Source organism: Bos javanicus, chromosome 7 (genome assembly GCF_032452875.1).
Source record: "Bos javanicus breed banteng chromosome 7, ARS-OSU_banteng_1.0, whole genome shotgun sequence".
Classification (NCBI taxonomy): Eukaryota; Metazoa; Chordata; class Mammalia; order Artiodactyla; family Bovidae; genus Bos; species Bos javanicus.
The window spans coordinates 19,736,720-19,760,397 of record NC_083874.1 but is presented as its reverse complement, the minus strand read 5'-3'; the positions used below and the strand labels follow the sequence as shown (position 1 = coordinate 19,760,397).

The following is a 23,678-nucleotide window of genomic DNA, read 5'->3' as shown; positions in this document are numbered from 1 at the left end:
CAGGGTCACAGAGCTGGTGGGTAGCAAGGTCAGGCTCTGAACCCAGGACTGTCCAATGTCCAAGTGTCTGCCCTTGACCTCCGAGCTGGATGGTTCCATTAACTGCTGCTGTGAAAGGATGTTGTCTGATTTCTAAGCACTCCCCACGGAAGGGCAGAGCAGATCTCTGTAAGGTCTGGAAAAGGAGAAGGGGAAGAAAAAACAAGCGACTGGTTTTGCTTTGACTTTCCGTTTTCCCTTTCCCCCACAGCCCCTCCCAACACGCTGAACTTCAACGGGGCTCATCGTAAGCGAAAGACGCTGGTGGCCCCTGAGATCAACATTTCCCTGGACCAGAGTGAGGGCTCCCTGCTGTCAGATGACTTCCTGGACACCCCCGATGACCTGGACATCAACGTGGATGACATTGAGACCCCTGATGAGACTGACTCACTGGAGTTCCTGGGGAACGGCAATGAGCTGGAGTGGGAAGGTGAGGTCGGTCGCTTACCGTCCCTACCCAATCCCCAAATCAGACCCCAGTGCTCCTCTCAGCTTCTGGGGCCATCTTGCCAGAGTCCCCCTCACCTTCCCAGAGGTTCAAGGTGGGCAGGGCTTCTTTTGTTGTTTTTTGGGGTTTTTTTTGGCCATGCTGTGTAGCATTTTAGTTCCCAGACCAGGGATGGAACTTGTTCCCCTGCATTGGAAGCATGGAATCTTAACCACTGGCTCACCAGGGAAGGCCTGGGGCAGGGCTTCCAACCCAAGACTCCCAAAACAGGCCCTGGGACTCCACGTGCATTCTCTCGTGGACTTGTGGACTTTGCTGGGAGACTTGTCTTTCACCCAATTCACTTGATCAAAAGTGATCAAGACCAGAAGGAGGGGCCGCCCCCTGATTCCACAAGTGTACGTGAAGTGAGTCTTGATTGCCATGTGGAGGTAGGGTAGAGAGGGCAGGGATCCGTCGGGAAAACACGGTGCCTGCCTGCTCTCAGGGCAGTCAGAAAGCAGGGCTCTGGGTAACAGAACAAATGGACACAAGGTAATTGCACCTGGTCGCTGGTGCTGTGGGAGAAATAGGTGATGGGAAAGGGTAGGGGGGCTCATTCGGGCAATTCAACCCTCCCAAGGGACACTGGACCACATTTGGGGGCATCTGTGGTTGTCACAACTGGGGGGATCCTGGCATCAAGGGGGTGGGATCAGGGATGCTGCTCCACACCCTGTAGTGCCCAGGACGCCCCCCACAGGCAGTGACTGGCCCTGAATGTCCACAATGCCCAGCCCAAGACACCCTGAACCAGGATTCCTAGGGTGAGGAGGGTTCTTCGGCAGGGTTGTGGGACTGGCCTTACTGGATGGGTATTACTGGGGCTGATATTCCAAGGCAAGAACACAGGTCAGAAAGATGGCAACAGGGAATTTCCCTGGTGGTCCAGTGGCTAAGACCCCATGCTCCCAATGCAGGGGGCCCAGGTTCGATCCCTGGTCAGGAAACTAGATTCTGCATGCTGCAACTAAAGATCCTGCATGCTGCAACAAAGAGGGCGCAACCAAATAAGTACTTTTTTAAAAGGTAGCAATGGTGGTGTCCATGGGGACGGAAGCAGAAGCACAGCATTTGTTGGGTGGATGTGAAATATGAAGGGGAAAGAGGTCGAAGGTGGTAGCTGGGTTTGGGGCCTGAGCAGCTGGGAAAACAGCCAGGGTATTTTCTGAGGTGGGAAGATTGCAGGATGACAGATGGGCAAGAGACAGATAATTTCAAGAGTGGTTAAGAACCCCCGAGAAGCCCAGAGAGGGAAGAAATGTGTACAAGGTCACCCAGCAAGAAATGCGCTCTACCCAGCAAAAGGGTGAGATGAGTGGTCTTCCTCTGGCCTGGGGAGGAGAGGAAGAGGCTCTGTGGCCACGGGCGGCCAAGGCAGCCCAGAGAGGGAGGCTGGGACGAGAAGTCCAGATTCAGGCGTCCCTCTTTCTCACCCTCCCTGCTGCCCTGCTCAAGATGACACCCCCGTGGCCGCTGCCAAGAACATGCCTGGGGACAGCGCGGATCTGTTTGGGGACGGCTCAGCGGAGGACGGCAGCGCAGCCAACGGGCGTCTGTGGAGGACGGTGATCATTGGGGAACAGGAACACCGGATCGATCTACACATGATCCGGCCCTACATGAGGGTGGTGACCCATGGAGGTGAGACCATGCCCTGAGGGCCCCCTCCTGGCTCCAACAACTAGAGGGCCCAGCAGTGGTCCTCTCTGAACCTCGGTCTCTTCTTCTGAGCCAGGGGGATGTTAAACTGTAGTGTCTAGGTGTGCAGGGATGAAACTCACATGGGGGCAAGGCTTAGACATGTGGGGGCACACCAGAGGTGCCCATGAGGGTGGCTGGCACCCCCCATGGAAGGTGTTTTCTGGCTTCTTTAGCCAGGGTGCTGGGGCCCAGAGCTGTGTCCTCTGAGTATGGGCAGTGAGTGGGAGGGGGCTGGCCAGCTATGAGACGCATGCATGTGGCAGAGCACAGGGCAACTCAGAGCTGGGAGAGGGCTCTGCCCAGCCCTGTCCAGCGCTGCTCACCAGCTGCCTCTCCACAGGGTACTACGGAGAAGGTCTCAATGCCATTATCGTCTTTGCTGCCTGCTTCCTCCCAGACAGCAGCTCCCCTGACTACCACTACATCATGGAGAACCTCTTCCTGTAAGTGACCTGGCCACTCCATCCCAGCTGCCCACAGTTCTGAGGTTCCCAGCCGGTGGGCAGGACAGGCAGCAAGGATCACACTGGGTGGTTCTACCTGGCACCAGGGAAGGGCTGAACCACAGGCAGACCTGCATCTGAGTCCTCTGCTTGCCCGCTGGGCCTCACTGGTGCTGTTGTCATCATCACTGGCATTTACGGAAGCCCACCCGGGGTGCTCAGCGGTAAAGAATCCACCCGCCAATGCAGGAGACACAAGAGACATGGGTTCGATCCTTGGGTTGGCAAAGTCTCCTGGAGGAGGACACAGCAACCCACTCCAGTATTCTTGCCTGGAGAATCCCATGGATAGAGCAGCCTGGCGGGCTACAGTCCTTAGGGTCACACAGAATCAGACTCGACTGAAGTGACTGAGCACGCATGCACACTATGCGGTAGCCACAATGCTAAGGGCTTTGTATGTGAGAGCATGTTCCATCCCCAACAAGACTCTGTGGGGTAGTTACAGTTGCCTCCCATTCTGTGGCTGCAGTGCTTGAGGCACAGAGAGGTTAAGTCACTTGCCCAAGGACACACAGGTAGTTTTGCTAGGATGGAGACAGATAATTAAGGATAAAGCACCTGGTGGGACTTCATTGGTGTCCAGTGGTTAAGACCACACCATCCTTGGGTTCTTAATGCAGGGCCGTGGGTCTGATTCCTGGTTGGAGAACTAAGATCCCATATACCTCCTGGTGTGGGGAAAAAAAAAAAAAAAAATACCTGGCAGATGACAGTAAGAGCTCAGCAAATCGTTATCACTCCAATTTTCATTATTATGAAGATTTCCTTCTTCCTCGGGGGGCAGCAGGGTGGGGGGGCAGTTGAGGGTGCCAGGTGGGTCAGAGGAAGAGGAAGTACCCATGGAAGGTCAGATCAGAAAGTGGCCTGACTTACCAAGGAGCCCAGTCTCCCTGATTTACAGATGGCGAAGTGGAGGCTGAAAGAGGAGAAGATTCTTCTGAAATCACTTAAGGGGAGACAGGGCTGGGATGGACCCCAGGTCCCTGAAGTCAGGTGCAGTGGACCACTGGCTGTGGGTGTTTGTCCCCCAAGGGCATCTGGGGCTGTTGAAACTTACATTCCAGAATTAATGGAGCCATTAGATGAGTTCAAGAGTATAAATCAGTTGGCACCTAGTAAACACTCAAAAAAATTGTTGTTTAGTCCCCCAAGGGCATCTGGAGCTGTTGAAACTTACATTCCAGAATTAATGGAGCCATTAGATGAGTTCAAGAGTATAAATCACTTGGCACCTAGTAAACACTCAAAAAAATTGTTGTCTAGTTGCTAAGTTGTATCCGACTCTTTCCAACCCGTGGACTGCAGGGCGCCACTGTCTCCTGGAATTTGCTCAAATTCATGTCCATCAAGTTGGTATGCCCTCCAGCCGTCTCATCCTCTGTGGTCCCCTTCTCCTCATGCATTCTATCTTTCCCAGCATCAGGGTCTTCTCCAATGAGTGGGCTCTTCCCATCAGGTGGCCAAAGTACTGGAGCTTCAGCTTCAGTCCTTCCAACGAAATGTTCCGGGTTGATTTCCTTTTAGGATCGACTGGTTTCCTCTCCTTGCAGTCCAAGGGACTCAGTTTAAAAAAAACAAACAAACAAAACTCCTCAGTAAGATAGTAACTACTACTATCATTGTGCCCACTGACCCCGATTTGGGGGTGTTTGGGAGTCCTCTGCTCCCCTCCCCCGCTATCCTGCTGAGCATGCCAGGACAGCCAACAACACCTGAACAGGTGTGACACAGCCAGGGCAGGTAGAAACAGAAAGGACGGGGGCCACAGGACCTAGTCCCGGGGAACTGGGCTTCCTGACTCTGAGCCAGTCCTTCCGGGTCCCCGGTCCTCTGTGCCTCGTGACTAGGTACGTCATCAGCAGCCTGGAGCTCCTCGTGGCAGAAGATTACATGATCGTGTACCTGAATGGCGCCACGCCCCGGCGGAGGATGCCGGGCATTGGCTGGCTGAAAAAGTGCTACCAGATGATCGACCGGAGGTGAGTGCATGCGGCTGGGGGACGGCCTCAGCGTGCGGTGGGACCCGCGCACTGAAGTCCCCCCAACTCTGAAAGGGCGCAGCTGGGGCGGGCATAACAAAGCGCCAGACTGGGCGGCTTAAACAGCAGACATGTGTTGTCTCCTAGTTCTGGAAGCTAGAAGTCTTTGGTCAAGTTGTCTGCAAGGTCAGTTCCTTCTGGAACTGTGAGGGAGAACCGGCCCTGTGCACGCCTGTGTGCAAATGCCCCCTTTTATAAGGACCCCAGTGACTGTGGGTTAGGGGGCAGACCCTGCTGGGATATGATCTCACCTTAGCTAATGACCCCTGCAGTGATCCTGCTCCCAGACAAAGAGGGAGACCAGACAAAGACCCCTGCAGTTCAACTCGCCCGTAGCAGGTGCTTAGAACTGGGGGCCCTAGAAAATCTTTCAGGAAGGAGAGGTGATGTGGCCATGCAAGGGCTTCCCAGGTGGCGCTAGTGGTAAAGAACCTACCTGCCAGTGCAGGAGACATAAAAGATGTGGGTTCAATCCCTGGGTCGGGAAGATCCCCCAGAGGAGGCCATGGCAGCCCCATCCAGTATTCTTGCCTGGAGAATTTCATGCACAGAGGAGCCTAGTGGACTACAGTCCATGGAGTCACAAAGAGTTGGACACGACTGAAGTGACTTACACACATACACACATGGCCACACAGTCAGATGCTCAGAATCTAAATTAAGAGGGAGCCAGGGCCAGACATCAGCTCTGCCACCTGCAGACTCTTCCAGGGGTAGAGGGGGTGGGCTTAGCTTAACCAAGACTCAGTCTCCTCCCCATCAATGGAGATCATCAGAGCACTGCCTGGGCTCACAGAGTGGGTGACACCCTTTAGCTGCTCCCTCCCCGGGGCTTTCCCCCCAGGGAGCCCATATTGCTCTCTCTGCCTCCCCACACAGACTTCGGAAAAACCTGAAGTCCTTAATCATCGTCCACCCATCCTGGTTCATCCGCACCGTTCTGGCCATCTCCCGCCCTTTCATCAGGTGAGATCGTGATCTGAGTCTCGATACCCACCTGGGTTGTCATGTGTCTTTTCTTTTTTAATCAGCATTTTCCAGCTCCTCTCTTGGGAGTCTATATGGTTGTTTTACACAGTTTAAAAGTGGACTTCCCCGGCAGTCCGGTGGTTAAGATTCTGTGCTTCCAGTGCAGGGGGATTTGGGTTCCATCCATGGTGGGGGAACTAAGATCCCTCATACCGTGTGACACGGCCACTATCTGGACCTTTGTCGGCCAAGTGACGTCTCTGTTTTCTAACACACTGTCTAGATTTTTGTCATAGCTTTCCTTACGAGGAGCAAGCATCTTTTAATTTCATGGCTGCAGTTATCATCCACAGTGATTTTGGTGCCCAAGAAAATAAAGTCTGTCACTGCTTCCACTTTTTTGCCTTCTATTTGCCATGAAGCGATGGGACCAGATGCCACGATCTTAGTTTTTTTTTAATGTTGAGCTTCAAGCCAGCTTTTTCAGTCTCCTCCTTCACCTTCACCAAGAGGCTCTTTAGTTCCTTTTTTTATTGTTTATTATTTTACTTTTTGGCCATGCTTCTCAGCATGTGGGATCTTAGTTCCCCAGCCAGGGATCGAACCCAGGCCCCCTGCCGTGGAAACTCGGAGTCCTATCCACTGGACCACCAGAGAAGTCCCTATTTGATTATTTTATGACTTATTGTACAGTTACATTCTCTTAGCCTTAGAGAACGTAACTCATTGTTAGAAAAACTGATTTGACCTTGAAAAGGAGTTTATTTGACATTGTACCAAAATTAGATTTAAGGTAATGTTTTTTTTAAAAAAATCACGAGTTCAAAGCCCCAAGCTGGTGATCAGTCACGTCAGTAGTAGCCAGTGGCCAGAGCTGGATTTGGACAGGAAGAAGCCATTCACCCTGGAAGAATGGAAGATGAATCAGCAGTGCCCACGTGCACCTGTCTCATGCCCAAGTGACTACTGTTGCCACCAGACAGTGACGATGGTGCCATGAAAGTGTTCTTGGGAAGACTGACACAGAGGAGCACCTCCTGGGGAAGATGGAGCCTGGAGTCTGATATTAATAGCATCTCATCCCTCTCTGCTTTCTTCCTTCCTTTCCTCTCTGCTCAAAAGTCCATATAGTCAAAGCTATGGTTTTTCCAGTAGTCATGTACGGATGTGAGTGGGACCAAAAAGAAGGCTGAGCACCGAAGAATTGATGCCTTCAAATTGTGGTGCTGGAGAAGACTCTGGAGAATCCCTTGGACTGCAAGGAGATCAAACCAGTCAATCCTAAAGGAAATCAACCCTGAATGTTCACTGGAAGAACCGATGCTGAAGCTGTAGCTCCAGTAGTTTGGCCACCTGATGCAGAGCCAACTCATTAGAAAAGACCCTGATGCCAGGAAAGATTGATGGCAGGAGGAGAAGAGAGTGACAGAGGATGAGATGGTTGTATGGCGTCACCGACTCAATGGACGTGAGTTTGAGCAAACTCAGGGAGATAGTGAAGGACAGAGAGGCCTGTGTGCTGCAGTTCATGGGATCTGAAAGCGTCAGACACAACTGAGCGACTGAACAACTCTCTGCTCAGCGGAGACTGGTGTCAGACACATGGCTCAGGAGCCTTCCCTTCTTGCAGGCAGAGACCCCAGGTTCTGCTCTGTACCCGCACCAGGGGCAGGGGATGAGGTCTGGCATGGGCTGAGAGGGAGGTTTGGGTGAGTGTGCTGGGGCATCCTGGAATAGGGCTGCATGTACATCCCTGGCTGCCATCGCTCCCTCTGACCCTGAGTCACCACCCCAAGGGCTGGCTTTCAGACGTGTCCCTCCTTCTCCTCCCACCAGCGTCAAGTTCATCAACAAGATCCAGTATGTGCACAGCTTGGAAGATCTGGAGCAGCTCATCCCCATGGAGCACGTGCAGATCCCAGACTGTGTGCTACAGTGAGTGTCTTTTGCGCCGTGGGAGCGCCGCCCCACCTCCATCCACATCATCCATCCCCAGAGCTGCATATCTCCCAACCTCCCATGCTCTGCCCAGTCAGGCTGCCAGAGAACCAGACCTGAGTGGGAGAGCAAGACAGAGGAAAATAGAGTGAAACAGGCACCTGTGAAATGACAGAACACAGCAGACCTGGCTCCTCTAGTGTAGGCAGAGGGGCCAGTGAGTCCTGGCCCCTGGCTTGTCTTTATAAATAAAGTTTTATTGGCACACAGCTATACTTGTCCATTTACAAACCATCCATGGCTGCTTTCAAGCTACAACAGAATCAAGGGGTTGCCACAGAGACTGGTATGAAAAGCTGAAAATATTGACTCTCTGGCCCTTTGTGGCGGGGGGTGGGGGGGGCGGTGTCTGTAGACAAAGCCACGTTAATAATTAATTGCTTTATCCTGGCTTTGTTTAGGGCAGATGCTAGAAATATCTGCTGAGTTGCAGCAACACCAGACACTGGAATATGCCAGTAAAACAGCTATCCCTGCCCTGAGGTGGGGTGAGGTGGGGCTTTGTAAGGTAGCTGCAGGCTATCCTGTTTGCTCTGAAGCCTGGCATGTGTTCAGATGTGACAGTGAGACTGCTTTCCTGTTCCCAGAGTTGAGGGGATTCCCAAGCCACCTCTTAAGCCTTCTCCTTTTTCTCTCTTCCAGGTACGAGGAGGAACGGCTGAAGGCCAGGAGAGAAAGGTATGTGCGGAGCAGCCCGTATTCTGGCCGGGTTGGGGCTGCCGCTGAGCTGGGTCAAGGCTGGGGGAAGCCGGCGGCTTCAACTCAGCTGGGACCCATGTCACGCACGCATGTGTTTCCAAGCCCTGCCTTCTCTAGAGGTGTTGGAGTCAGACCCAGGCTGGAATCCAGGCTCCCCTGCTCAGTCTCAGCATAATATTAGACAAGTGAAAAGTTCATCCTGCGGGTTATCATGAGGAATTAGGATCAGCGTAGCCCACTGGGCAAAAATAGTGGGCTCGGTAGAGACCTTCTAATGATGCTGGTGACAGTGAGGGCTCAGCCCTGGGGAGCCTCCTAAGGCCCCCAGGTTGAGCCCTCCACCCTTCAGGAGGCCACTCTCCTGGTCTCGTCCACCCTCTGGGGCTCACCCCCAGGTCCCCCTCCACTCCCTGCTTTCCAGTTTCCTCCTCCCTCTGAGACCATTTATGTCAGATTGGGACTCGAACCCAGCCAAAACCCACAGTGCCTTGTTTCAGGACCTGATGAAACTCGGGTTCTTGATGTCTCACCACAGAATTTAGTGAGAGACAAAGTGACAGGTAAGAGGTGGATTTACACAGTTGCAGAGAGAAGTACACTCCCCAGACAGAGTGTGGGCCATTGCAGAGGGCAAGCGCGGCCATGAAATGTGGTGTGGTTAGTTTTATAGGGTGGGTAATTTCATAGGCTAACGAGTGGGAGGATTATTCCAACTGTTTTGGGGAAAGAGTGGAGATTTCCAGGAATTGGGCAACTGCCCACTCCTTGGTCTTTTGACAGTGCCTTGGAACTGTGGTGGTGCCTCTGGGTGTGTCATTTAGCTTGCAGATCGAGGATCAAGGTCTAATCAAAGTCCCCTTGTCTCCCTTCCTGGACCTATTTGATTCTTATTGGTTTATGTTGTGTCCTTGGGCTATGTCATTCTTTCAAAAGTTGTGCCCTGCCCCTTTCCCTCCTGTTACACCTCTGGAGACCCCTCATCCCTCTGGGGACCCCAATCTGTCCTCTGGACTGGGCCCTCTGCTCTGCAGGGTTCCCCTCTTGCCCTCAAGGGTCTCTGCTCCCTCCAGGCCAAGCCCTCCACCATTCAGGAAACCCTCCACCATCCAGGGTCCCCATACTCTGCATGCCCCCTCCTTCTCCCTTCCAAGGGCCCTCCACCATCTGGGAACCACGCTATCCTCCAGTTCCCTCCTCCTTCCCAGGGCCCCCTCCATCCTCCAGGGCCCACCTCCCTCCGGGCCCCCTCCACTCTCTGGGACCCCTTCTGTCCTCCAGGGATACTTCCAAGGGCACCCTCTGCCCATGTAGGTCCTGTGGGTGCAGGTGAGAGAGGAGACAGAGCAGGAGTCCCCCTGGGTGTGGAAGAGAGGGGAATCCATCTGCTGTTCCCCTGCCCAGGGCCCTGGGGATCCTCCTGGGGACCTGGGCCTTATCCTCTGCACAGTTAAGCCATGGGTCATGAAGATCCTTTTTGTATTGTTCTTCTATGTATTCTTGCCACCTTTTCTTAATATCTTTTGCTTCTGTTAGGTCCATACCATTTCTGTCCTTTATTGCACCCATCTTTGCATGAAATATTCCCTTGATATCTCTAATTTTCTTGAAGAGATCTCTAGTCTTTCCCATTCTGTTGTTTTCCTCTATTTCTTTGCATTGATCACTGAGGAAGGCTTTCTTACCTCTCCTTGCTATTCTTTGGAACTCTGCATTCAGATGGGTATATCTTTCCTTTTCTCCTTTGCCTTTAGCTTCTCTTTTCTCAGCTATTTGTAAGGCCTCCTCAGACAACCGTTTTGCCTTTTTGCATTTCTTTTTCTTGAGGATGGTCTTGATCACTGCCTCCTACACAATGTCACGAAGCTCCATCCATAGTTCTTCAGGCACTCTATCAGATCTAATCCCTTGAGTCTATTTGTCACTTCCACTGTATAATTGTAAGGGATTTGATTTAGGTCATACCTGAATGGTCTAGTGGTTTCCCCTACTTTCTTCAATTTAAGTCTGAATTTGGCAACAAGGAGTTCATGATCTGAGCCACAGTCCGCTCCAGGTCTTGTTTTTGCTGACTGTATAGAGCTTCTCCATCTTTGGCTGCAAAGAATATAATCAATCTGATTCCGGTATTGACCATCTGGTAATGTTCACATGTAGCATCATCTCTTGTGTTGTTGGAAGAGGTTGTTTACTATGATCAGTGCGTTCTCTTGGAAAAACTCTGTTAGCCTTTGCCCTGCTTCATTTTGTACTCCAAGGCCAAACTTGCCTGTCACTCCACGTATCTCTTAACTTCCTACTTTTGCATTCCTGTCCCCTGTAATGAAAAGGACATCTCTTTTGGGTGTTAGTTCTAGAAGGTCTTGTAGGTCTTCATAGACCTGTTCAACTTCAGCTTCTTCAGCATTACTGGTTGGGGCATGGACTTGGATTACTGTGATACTGAAAGTTTTGCCTTGGAAATGAACAGAGATCATTCTGTCATTTTTGAGACTGCACCCAAAAACTGCATTTGGACCTCTTTTGCTGACTATGAGGGCTACTTCATTTCTTCTAAGGGATTCTTAGCCCACAGTAGTAGATATAGTGGTCATCTGAGTTAAATTCACCCATTCCAGTCCATTTTAGTTTGCCGATTGCTAAAATGTCTATGTTCACTCTGGTCATCTCCTATTTGACCACTTCCAATTTATCTTGATTCATGGACCTAACAGTCCAGGTTCCTATGCAATACTGCTCTTTACAGCATTAGACTTTATTTCCATCACCAGTCACAGCCACAGCTGGGGTTTTTCTTCGCTTTGGCTCTGTCTCTTCATTCTTTCTGGAGTTATTTCTCCACTCTTCTCCAGTAGCATATTGGGCACCTACCGACCTGGGGAGTTCATCTTTCAGTGCCATATCTTTTTGCCTTTTCATACTGTTCATGGGGAAGGCAAGAATACTGAAGTGGTTTGCCGTTTCCTTCTCCAGTGCACCACGTTTTGTCAGAACTCTCCACCATGACCTGTCCATCTTACTTGGCCCTGCACGGCATGGCTCATAATTTCATTGAGTTAGACAAGGCTGTAGTTTATGTAATCAGTTTGATCAGTTTTCTGTGATTGTGGTTTCTTATTCTGTTATTTTCTAATCTTTGTTATTATTCTGATCCCTCTTATTTATATTTTTCTTATTATATATATATATATATATTTTTTTTTTTTTCTTTTTCTTCTCTCTCTCTGCTGTTGGAGTCTGGTTTTACCCCTCAGGGGTTGTTATCTTTTAGTCTTCATTATTGTTCTGCTTTTTTTTAATCTCTCTCTCTATTTTTTTCTCATTTTTTTTTTCTTTCTCCCCATGGCCTTCATCTTGATGAATTCCTGACCATCCCATCACTTGCTCCACCCTCTGGGCCCCGGCACTTCCCAGGGCAGGCAAACCCTTTCCAGACTGCTGTCAGGTCACGGCAGCCCAGATGGAGGGGAGTGGGAGCCAAGAGCCCCTCAGCCCACTCAGCCAGCTGGTTACCCCTGCTCACCTCTTTCTGTTCCCAGCGCGAGGCCGCAGCCGGAGTACGTCCTGCCCAGGTCTGAAGAGAAGGCAGAGGCGGGACTGGCAGAAGACAGGTAAGTGTCCAGGTGGCCGTGGGCAAGAGCTCACACCTGCCAGGGGCTGCCGAGCCCAAAGAACATCAGATGAAGGTGATCTAAGGTCACTATGGTGCTGAAATAAGACCACCTTGGGACTTCCCTGGTGATCCAGTGGTTAAGACTCCACACTTCCACTACATGGGGTGCAGGTTCCATCCCTGGTCTGGAAACTAAGATCCTGTATGCTTCATAGTGAAGCAAAAAAAAAAAAAAGCCCCACCACAAGACCTACTCCATCAAACCATTTTAATGTGAATTTAGTACATCTCTTTAGAGTCCCTTGGACTGCAAGAAGATCAAACCAGTCCATCCTAAAGGCAAGCAACCCTGAATATTCATTGAAAGGACTGACACTGAAGCCAAAGCTACAATATTTTGGCCACCTGATTGAAAGAGCCGACTCATTGTAAAAGACCTGGATGCTTGGAAAGATTGAAGGCTAAAGAGGGCAACAGAGGAGGAAATGGTTGGAGGGCATCACCGACTCAATGGACATGAGTTTGACCAAACTCCTGGAGATAGTGAAGGACAGGGAGGCCTAGTGTGCTGCAATCCATGGGGCTGCAAAGAGTCAGACATGACTGAGCAGTTGAACAACAATTTTGGGCAAACAGCACCTCTCTCCCAAACATTCTTTCCGCCCAGAGGGAGACCCTGTACCCAACTAAGCAATCCCTTCCATTCCCATCCCCTCCTAATTTGTTTTTAATCCAGTGACTCTATTATTATAAAAGTCCTTTAGTGCCTCCCCCTGGGATGTGCAGACAGATAGCATGGCCCCGTCCTTCCCTGTCTCTTTCTGTGCCATCTGCCTCCTGCAGTTGCTGCTTGTTGTACCCTTCTTCTCCTGTCCTTGGGCTCTTTGAGGGAAGTGGCTATAGCCCGGGACTGTCCCCTCCTCCTCCTCCCACCTTGCATCTATCACAGGCCAAGCACGGGGGCCAGGGGCAACTGATGTGCCTGAGAGACCAGGATCTGCTCTCAGATGGAGGTTCTGGCTGGCCTTTGTGCAGGCCCTGGTGGGTGGGTCCCACCTTCCAGGCGGGTGGGCCTGGGGCAACACTGGTGACTTCACTGTGTGGCAGCCAAGGGGCTTGGCCGTCCTCGGCTCATTTGTTACACAGGAGACACATGCTGACGCTTGCTTTGTGCCAGATCAGGATGCAGCCATGTTGGGCCTGATAGGGCTCACAGCCAAATGCCAAGGCTCCCAAACAGGCAACTCATGCTGGGATTCCTTCCTTTTCCCACAGGTCTGCTTTGGCCACAGAAGATCAGGAAACGAGGTGTGTGGGAAGCCGGGGGGGAAGGGGGGAGGGGGGAGGGGTGGTTCTTGGCATGTTTTTTTGGAAACATTCTAAGTGGAACCTAGCCTGGATGAGTCCCCGTGACTTGGTGGTGGAGGGAGGAGGCACCAGGGAGGCAGAGAGATCATGGTTACCGTGACAACAGGGCCTCCTCTGGGATTGAGTGAGAAGCTGGTCCCTGCCCAACTCCAGGGGGTGCAATGATGGGAGGTCCCAGGCTGAGGACCCTGGCTGAGACATTCACCCATAGCCAGGACCCCTGAAACCTGGGATTTAACTCAGCTGAAGGGTGCACTACCTGCCCACTATCGATCTCAGTGTGTCTGCCTGGCTCTAGATGCCAGAAAAAGCCTCCCTGTGTGTCTCGGGTCCTGGGGACCACCCTCAGGGTCCATGGTTTGCTAGAAGCACTCACAGGACTCAGCAAAGCAGATCTGCTCACGGTTATGGTTTATCACAGTGGACGGGTGGATACAGATCAAAATCAGCAATAGGAAGAGCTGTATGGGGCTGGGCAAAGAGAGACAGGTGCAAGTTCCCAGCTGTTGTCTCCCAGGGCACTCGTGGGGACAGCTCTTTATTCTCCCAGCAGCCAAGGGTGGTGGCACACACCAAGTGTCACCAACCTGTGCTGCTCGCCAGGAGCCCTGGCATCCAGGGTGTTTACTGGGGGTCAGTCATATGCATGGTGGGCTGTACACATGGCTGACCTTCGTCTCTAACCCTTCCAGAGGTTGAGCTGATACCACATGGTCCACAGCTCCTGTCTTAAGTCACACTGTCAGCATAGACTATCCAACATGACCCAAGGTCCCAGGCAAAGATACTCTTATCAAGAAGGACATTCCAAGGTCATGGAGGTGGCCTCCAAGAGACTGGGAAAGGGCCAGACTTTTCTTTGGAATGTGCAGGGTTAATCCTTGACCACATTCTCTGCTACAAATCTGTAACATGGGCCAGCTACATGTCTTAATACTATCCATGTGACCCAAGAAGCCTCAAGCTGAGAAATAAACATCAAAAATGGACTTAAACCAGTACTGCCCTGGAGACACTGAATAGAGGCAAGTTCTCAATATATTTCTGACAAGACCATCTCAATCTATGCATTCTGAAAATAAGTCCCCGTCCACAAACACACAACACACAAGGAAATCATTCACCATGAAAAAAGTCAGATAAACAGCAGAATTAGATGCCCCCGGGGAACCTCAGACAGAGATAATAAAAAAACAAGCACTTTTAAAATGATTAAATACATAATAGAAAGAATGATTGGGAGCAATGGATAGATGGACAGATGGGTGGATAGATGGATGGATAGGTAGTTGGACAGGTATATGGGTGGGTGGATAAACAGATAGATGGGTCCTGTGGATAGATGGACAGATGGGTGGATGGGTGATGGATAAGTCAATGGATGGATGGTTGAATGGGTGTGTGGATGGATGGATGGATGGATGGTTGCTTGGATGGATGTGGATGGATGGTTGGATGTATAAATGGATGGTTGGATGGATGGATGGGTGTGTAGATAGATGGATGGTTGGTTGGACAAGTGGATGGATGGATGGTTGGTTGGATGGATGGATAAATGGATGAGTGTGTGGGTGGATGGATGGATGGATAAATGGATGGTTGGATGGATGGGTGTGTGGATAGATAGATGGTTGGTTGGCTAAGTGGATGGAGAGGTGAATGGTGAGTTGGATAAGTGGATGGATGGATGGGTGGATAGATGATGGATGGGTGGTTGGTTAGATGGATGAATGGATGAGTGTGTGGATGGATGGATGGTTGGTTGGATGAGTGGATGGAAGGATGGTGAATAGATGGGTGAATTGAAAACTGACCCAGTCTGATTGAGGGCACCCGCCCTGGGGCCTACTCATTGGCTGGGGCACCAAAGAGAGGTGCCCTTCAGAACCACACCTGGAAGGTGGGTGGCAGGTGGCAGACTTTGCAAGGTAGGTGCCACTCTTCTTGTTGAGAACATGCCAAAGCCAGATTAGATCATTCTTTTCAATTCCACACACATGGAACATTTTCCACTTTCTCTAAATCCAATCATGGTAACTTGACCATGTCTCTCCCTCTTCAGCATGTCCTGAAGTAACGTGAGCACAGAGGAGAACACGAAAGATCTCAGATGCCAAGAAACCTCTGTCGGATGCCCTGCGGCCCTGGATCTCATCCTCACCTCATCCCAAGTCCCAGTCTCCAGTGGGGTGCCCATCTCCCCCATCCATCTCTGAAACCCAACATCCTTTCTAGCTGCTTGAAAACACTTTTTAAAAAAAATGATGCAGTATTAATGCATCTGGAAAAGAACCCAATTCTCCACCCTTCCACACTTATGAGCTCATGGCTAAGAAGAGCAAGAAACATCGAGCATGGCCCATGCGTCTTGGTGGCCTCAGAGACCCCATCCCACTGCACAGACTCCTGGTCAGGATCCTTCTCTTGTGTGTCACCTGGTCCAGGTTGGAGCCACAGATGCCCACCGACTCCCTGGCTGGGTCTGGATTCTTCCTCGTGCCTTTCCTCCCAGAACAGTCCCTGTAGTCCTGGGCATCGGGCCTGGAAGTTCAGCACCACCCCCAGCAGCACCATGTCCTGGGGGAACTGCCTGACCTTTGAACTCACAGCTTTTCCTTTAAACCAGCCCCCTCGCCTCCCATAACTCCCACCTCCTTGAGGAACATCAGAGGCCATGGCACCAGTGAGGGCCACTGATAATCATCCTTACCCTACAGTTGCAACCACCCTCTCCCTCAGTCTAGAACATTCTCCAGCCCCTTGAAGGCAGAGGCCATGCCACAGGGCAATCCAAACCAATACCTCCTACCGAGCTGAGCCTCCTTACTTCCCCAATCCCTCCCCCTAGCATGGAGTTGGGATGTGCCCCCTTGGGTTCCCACCAGGAGCAGAAGCTGAGAAACCAGCTTTCAAGATAAGCTCATCACAGAAATACTGACGGACAAGAAAGCATATACAGGGTACTGGACTTTTGAGTGTTACAAATGTCACTGGGAAAAATAAATCGCAGTGGTCTGGATGCTATGGCCACCTGCATTAACAGGAGACAGATTTCCTTAGGGAGGAAAGGAAAAAAAGACTTTTCTAATGTGCTCCAAAGACCAGTCAGGTGGGCTCTAGAGGGAGTGACTTCCCCATCTCTTGAGGCATTCAAGAAAAGGATGAGCAGTGCTTGCACAGAGTGGTCCCCTGCAGTCCCCTACAACCCTGAGAGTTTCTGTTTCCATGAAAATTGTGAGTAGTTCAGTTGTGTCCGATTCTTTGCAACCCCATTGGCCCATGGACTATAATCCACCAGGTTTCTCTGTCCATGGGATTCTCCAGGCAAGAATACTGGAGTGGGTTGCCATTTCCTTCTCCAGGGGATTTTCCCGACTCTGGTATCAAACCCGGGTCTCCTGCATGGCAGGCAGATTCTTTACCATCTGAGTCACCAGGGAAGCCCTCTGTTTCCACAAATTTGTGCAGAAGTCAAACGGGTGGTGTCTGGCCTCTGTGGCAGGCGTCATCCAGGTTTGATTGACCCCCTACCCCAATCATCTCCCAGTAGGAGATTCTTGGCATCAAGGGGGTGCCTCTAGGGTTACCCTGATGACAGGAGGGAGCCAGTGGCACTCAGCACTGAGGCAAAGGGACAACAAGGCTTTCTGCATGGCAGGAATTGTCCCACCAGTGGCTCCCATCTTGGAAAATGCAGGGCCTTGGGCCTCTGTCTTCTGGAACCCAGCACTGCTCCTGCAAGGCTGGGGCCTTTGGGTGTCTGGTGGGATTTTTTAATTTGTATTTCTGCTTTGTTTCCTGAATGTCAAATAAAGGACAGGATCCGTGTTCCCGGCTCCAATGAGTTACCTGGAGCCCAAGGCAGGCTGCTCCCCTCCACTCCCACCCCCCCACTGAAAGCCCCCTCCATCCTGGGTCTGCTCGTGCCCCACCCCTGAGTGCCTTCTTTTATAAAAGGTGCCTCGGCATCTGCAGGGCCCGGTTGAACTCCAGGTTCAAGTGACTGGTTCTGCTCTGCTGATGAGATGGACATGTGGCCTGCAAGGCCCACAGATCCACAGTATAGTATACACAGTAACTTCTAGCAACAGTGCTTCAGTGACAGTGAGAAAGGAGCCAGGGATAGGAACCGATGCATTCCACCCAATGTGACAGTTACTGAGAGCCTGCAGAGCCAATGGGGCTTCCCAAGTGGTTAAGTGGTAAAGAATCTGCCTTCCAACACAGGAGACACAGGTTCGATCCCTGGGTTGGGAAGATCCCCTGGAGGAGGAAATGGTAACCCACTCCAGTATTCTTGCCTGGAGAATCCCATGGACAGAGGAGCCTGGCAGGCTACAGTCTGTGGGATCTCAGAGTCGAACACAACTGGCCATGTGTGCAAAAACACGTGTGCAGAGGCCACAGAGGGACGAGAGGGGCAGACCATCCCGCCCTCAAGGATTCTGTGGCCTAAAACTTCCGGCCGAACAAGAAATTTCAACACGGACCCCCACCCCGCCTCCCAGTTCACTGTGGCCCACCTGCCACCCCTCAGGACCACCAGCAGCGCAAACAACAGGCAAGTGGAACCAAGGACCCCAACCCAGCCACGCAGACCCCTCCAGAGTAGAGAGAGAGCCCCCCAGGGAGGCGGTCTCCAGGCCGGCTACCTCTTCGTAGGTGCATGAGGTTCTGAGGTGCAGCTCCACCCAGATGGGGCCGCCACATTCAGGCGGGAGCCTAGCCATACCCTCTGAAATGGGCTTTGTGGAAGATTTCTATTCACAGGGCAGTTTGACTAAAACAGTGGACACTGAGCCCTCCTTGTGAAGGGACGTCGGGTTTTCCTCTGTGACACACGGGGTGCGCCCTAAGTCCACCCCCGACCCAAGGTCGTAGTTCACACGCCCATGCTTCCGACAGCCAGCTTTGTGGTTTTTAAAACAAACAATTCATTATGATTACTGTCGTGATGTAAAGACATCAGTTCCACGGGCTTTGGGGGATTTTTATGGGAAATAAAGCACCGGTGAGAAGGGAGGTTTGTGACTTCTGTCCACGTGCATGGGATGTGGCTCTGGTCTTGGGCAGGGTGCAGAGAGAGCAGATTTCACGTGCCAGGATGGGGCACAGCGACTTGGGTGACTTAAGTCATGGCCTGTCTTGCTTCTGGCTCCTGCCGCCAGAATGGGAAGCCCACCTGGGTTCCTCCTGAGGCCTCCTTCTGGCTCTGCCTCTCTGTGATTCAAGTTCCTTCTGCCCCCAGTCTTGTGCGTGTTTAGTCACTTCAGCCGTCTCCAGCTCTTTATGACCCCATAGACTGTAGCCCGCCAGGCTCCTCTCTCCATGGAATTCTCCAGGGAAGAATGCTGGTGTGGGTAGCCATTCCTTCTCCAGGGGATCTTCCCAACCCAAGCAAGGCACGGGGAAGGGGGTGGAGCTTGCAAGCCCCCTCTGGGCATCACAGATGGGGAGACTGAGGCACAGAGAGGGGTGTGGCTCACCTGGGGTCACACAGACACTCAAGGATGGGTCTGAGATGTGACCCTGTGCTTTGTCCCTCCAGCCATCTCATCGCATGACTGGAGATCCACATCCTCCGCTGGCTGTAGGATCTTAGGAGACTGTTTCCCCTCAAAGGGTGAGAGTGGGCCCTCCCATGCCAGGCACAAGAGGAGTCCTGTTGTCCACACCCAGAATTTTGAGACCTGCTGGTGGCAGGGATACCAGGATGCATGTGTTCACACAAAGTCTCCATCAGGTTGATGGCAGGAGTCAACAGATGCCACCCCACCTGTCTCTGCCATCCCACCCCTGTGATATCCAGCGAGGTACCCTTCACAGAGAAGGGCACTATTACTGGGAGGGAGCCTTGGGCAGATGTGGCTGGTTGGCATGGGAGTGGTGAGGAGGGGGAGCTGAAGATGCTGAACTGGTGCTGGGGTCATGGGGTGCCGTGTCTGGAGGTGACGGTCCCACCCCTTTCTACCACCCCACTGAGTCTTTGAGTATCTTAAGGGGGTTCCTATGAACCTCATTTATTCATTCATTCACTGAATAATGGCATTTAGCACATTCACCGTATTGTACTGGGGATCCTCAGGGACCAGGCACCTCTCACGTTCCCAGCCCGGTGAGGGAGTTTGACACAGGGAACCGGGGCCTCACTAGGGATCAGAAGGAAAATCCAGGAAGGCTCCCTGGAGGAAGAGTTTTCTCTGATTGGAGATCACAGAGAGAAGAAACAGTTAGCCAAGCCTTTGGGCAGGCCAAGAGGTATCCGGCAAGGGCTAAGGCTTGGAGGCTGGGCAGAGTTGGGTGAGACAGGAGCAGGAAAGTGAAGACTGGCTGGAGGAGTGCAGACAGAGAGGGCCTGGGGCCAGACTGGCTACAGCTGGGTGTTACTGCAAAGCCAGAGCTAAATGGAGTAATGAGTTATTTTTAAAATTTATCATTAATGGCATTTAGCACGTTCACAATGTTGTACAGAATACCCAGAGTATTCTGTCTGGGTCTGGAGACCCTGTCCCCATCAGCAGGCACTCCCCAGCCCCTGACAACTAGGAACCCACTCTCTGTATCTATGGATTGGCCTGTTCTGGATGTTTCCCATCAGTGGAATCTCACAGGATGGCATGGGATGGTCACTTTCAATGACCTTGGGCTCTTTGGGGACAGGCAGGTCTGTATTGGGAGCCCATGTGCCAGGGTGAGTGACCCAGAGGCCTCCCAGCAGGGCCCTGCCAGGGAATGTCAGTGTCACCCATGGTTGGGCCGCATGCCCTACAACAAGGCTCCCGGGAAATTCTTGCCACTGAAACTGGGCCAGAGGTCACACACGGAGCTGTCTTTCCCCCCGCCTGTGGGACAGCTGATGGAGCTCAGGGTCATGGGTCCGGCCACGCTGCTGAGAGGGAACCGAGAGCCAGCGGGGCTGGAGTGGTGAGGAAAGGGGGGTGGGCAGTGGACAAGACCCCTGTCTTGGGCATTTGACACTCTGTCCCTGGCGGCCACCTTTGAACGGAGGGTCACTGCCCCCAGTGACCTCTCCTGACCTCTGACCTTCAAGCAGGTCAGTCCTGCCTGAAGCCACTAGATGAGTCCGTTAAACAATTCTTAACCAGACCAGTCGCTATGTCCCCACCACTGGCTGACCCTCCCAGCAGGTGTCTTAGCCACTGCTGGTCCTCCCAGTGAAATAGGAGGGGAGGGAGGTCATGGGGGGCCAGAGAGGGCAGGGCCTGGGGGTGAGGACAGCGCGTTACTTTTATTCTTTGGTCTCACCGAACAGCATGTGGGATCTTAGTTCCCTGACCAAGGACTGAACCTGCATCCCCTGCATTGGAAGCCTGAGTCTTAACCACTGGACCTTATTTTAAATGCAAATAAGAATGGGAGGAATGTTTGGCACAGGAGAGTTAAAACAGGAAAGACAGCTCCCAATCTGGGTTTTGGGTGTTTTTTTTTTCCCAGTATTATTTTATTTATTTAGTTTTGGCTGTGCTGGGTCGATTGCTGTCCAGGTGCTTCTCTACCTGCAGAGAGCAGGGGCACTCGCTAGTTGTGGTGTGCAGGTTTCTCACTGTGGTGGCCTCTCTTGTTGCAGAGCATGGGTTCTAGGACATGCGGGCTTCAGAAGCTGCAGCACGTGGGCTCAGTACTTTCGGCTCCCAGGCTCTAGAGCACAGGCTCAGTAGTGGCGGGGCACAGGCTTAGTTGCTCTGAGACATGCGGGATCTTCCTGGATCAGGGATCGAACCCACGTCCCCTGCATTAGCAGGCAGATTCTCAACCCCTGAGCCACCGGGAAAGCCCCCATCTGGGTTTTTACAAAGCTCGCTCTAGCCATCACACAGAGCAGGCGGGCTTAAAGAAAAACCAGTGCCTGACAGTTCAAGACATAAAAGCGGATTGTACTCGGGAGTCATTGCAGAAGGGCAGAGAGAGCATAGAGCCAGTTTCCACTCCTGACATAGCACAGGCAAGCAGGTGAGGTGAACGGAATATCACAGGAGGGGACATGAAGGGTAAGGGGGTAGTCTAGCTACACTGACTTAGTAGGATTCTTACTGAAATCCCATTGTGTTTCAGTCAGCGTGCATACTTGCATGCGAAGTTGTTTTAGTCCTGTCCAATTCTTTGTGACCCCGTGAAATCTAGCCCACCAGGCTCCTCTGTCCATGGGATTTCCCAGGCAAGAATACTGGAGTGGTTTTCCATTTCCTGTTTCAGGGGATCTTCCTCACCCAGGGATCAAACCTGAGCCTCATAGGTCTCCTGCATTGGTAGGGGGGTTCTTTATCACGAGCACGACCTAGGAAGCCATTGGCTGGGTTCAAAGATCTCCTGGCCCTTCCAGTTTCATTCATTCCTTCTGCTACTATTTAGGGAGGACGCGACGCTACCAGTAGCGGACCTGACCTTGGTAGGCGCTGGGGATACATCAGAAAACAAGACATGCATGGCCCTGCCTGCCCTGGGGGGAACTCATGATGTGGAGAGAAGCGGTGGGGATCCAGAAAGTCTTCCTGGAAGAGGGGAGGTCCAAGCTGATGCAGGATGGCTTAGTCAAAGCTAGCCTGAGGGAGGAGGATTGGGTAAGGGGAGGGGTGGATCCCAGAAAAGACAATGGCATGTGCAAAGGCCCTTTGGCGGCAAATTTGGCTGCTGAGGGGCGGGTCAGGAGTGGGCAGGGCAGGGCATCCTCCCTTCATACTCCTGGGAGCCAGAGCCCAAAGCCATAGACATCTTCCCTCCCTTGCTTGGGGCCAGCAGCCTCCCTTTATACAGATGGGAACAGTGAGGCACAGAGAGGCCAAGGTGGCGCCTGAGCTCCCCCATGTGACAAGTGGCAGAACCAGGAATCAAATGCAGGATTCAAACGCAGAATTCTTAACCAAGGATTCTTAAAGAGTAAGCCAGGGTGGCTGAGGGTGGCGGTCACTGAGACCCCTTCAGGGGGTCTTCAAGGTCAGAATCATATATGGAAAAAAGATCCATTCAAAGTGACTTCCCTGGTGGCTTAGACAGTAAGAATCTGCCTGCCAATGCAAAAGACCTAGGTTCCATCCCTCAGTTGAAAAGATCCCCTGGAGAAGGAAATGGCTACCCACTCCAATACTTTTGCCTGGAGAATCCCATGGACAGAGGAGCCTGGCTGGGCTATAGTGCATGGGGTCACAAAGAGTCGGTCACGACTGAGCATCTAACCCTTTCGTTTTCTTTCCTTGGTGGTCCAGTGGTTAGGACTCAATATTTCCACAGCAGGGGGCACCACAATTATTAAGCGTGTGCTCTAGAGCCCACGAGCCACAACTACTGAAGCCCATGTGCCTTAGAGCCCGTGCTCCCCAACAAGAGAAACCATCGCAATGAGAAGCCTCAGCACCACAGCCAGATGGTAGCCCCTGCTCGCCACAATTAGAGAAAAGCCCACAGAGCAGCGAAAACCCAGCACAGCCAAAAATAAATAAACAAAGTTATTTTCAAAATCATTTAACAAAAACAAGCAAAGAAACCAAGTTCAAAGATGGACCAATGGCCTTTAATGGAGCAGAGAGTGAAAAAGAACAATCCACCTCCATAAACCTCCTTCCGACCTGTTCAGCTGTAGGACAAAGAAAACTACCCATGATGACCTAAAACAGGCTAAAAATCCTCCTTTATCTGTGTGTAAAGCTAGATTTTTCTTCCTGTGAGTACATGCTAAGTCACTTCCGTCATGTCTGACTCTTTGTGACCCGATGGATGTAGCCCGCCAGGCTCCTCTGTCCATGGGATTCTGCAGGCAAGAATACTGGAGTGGGTTGCCATGCCCTCCTCCAGGGGACCTTCTCAACCCAGGGATGGAACCCATGTCTCTTATGGCTCCTGCATTGGCAGATAGATTCTTTACCACTAGTGCCACCTGGGAAGCCCTTTCTCCTGTATATCCACCAAAACAACTATGGAAACCAGCTGAACCACAAGCAGATGTGAGAACCCTTTTAAACCAGACATTAAAGTGATTTGGGCTCTAAAATCACTGTGGATGGTGACTGCAGTCATGAAACTAGAAGACGATTGCTTCTTGGCAGGAAAACTATGGCAAATCTAGGCAGTGTGTCAAAAAGCAAAGACATCACTTTGCTGACAAAGGTCCATATAGTCAAAGTGATGGTTTTTCCAGTAGTCATGTACAGACGTGAGAATTGGACCTTAAAGAAGGTAGAGCACTGAAGAATTGATGCATTTGAACTCTGGTGTTGGAGAAGACTCTTGAGAGTTCCTTGGAC

General features: G+C 51.7%; 1 protein-coding gene across 2 annotated transcripts in view; it reads left to right on the top strand.

Moving 5' to 3' along the window:
- Positions 1–18,444, top strand: part of ATCAY (ATCAY kinesin light chain interacting caytaxin) — a 42,088-nt gene extending 23,644 nt beyond the window's left edge. For both annotated transcript variants that reach the window (XM_061422646.1, XM_061422647.1), the window contains 10 exons: positions 251–472; positions 1,988–2,173; positions 2,574–2,676; positions 4,587–4,718; positions 5,658–5,744; positions 7,584–7,682; positions 8,388–8,423; positions 11,981–12,052; positions 13,330–13,362; positions 15,485–18,444. In XM_061422646.1, coding sequence (XP_061278630.1) covers positions 251–472; positions 1,988–2,173; positions 2,574–2,676; positions 4,587–4,718; positions 5,658–5,744; positions 7,584–7,682; positions 8,388–8,423; positions 11,981–12,052; positions 13,330–13,362; positions 15,485–15,494 — 980 coding nt within the window. In that variant the 3' untranslated portion in view covers positions 15,495–18,444. The remainder of the gene's footprint in view (positions 1–250; positions 473–1,987; positions 2,174–2,573; positions 2,677–4,586; positions 4,719–5,657; positions 5,745–7,583; positions 7,683–8,387; positions 8,424–11,980; positions 12,053–13,329; positions 13,363–15,484) is intronic.
- Positions 18,445–23,678: the final 5,234 nt, after the last annotated feature.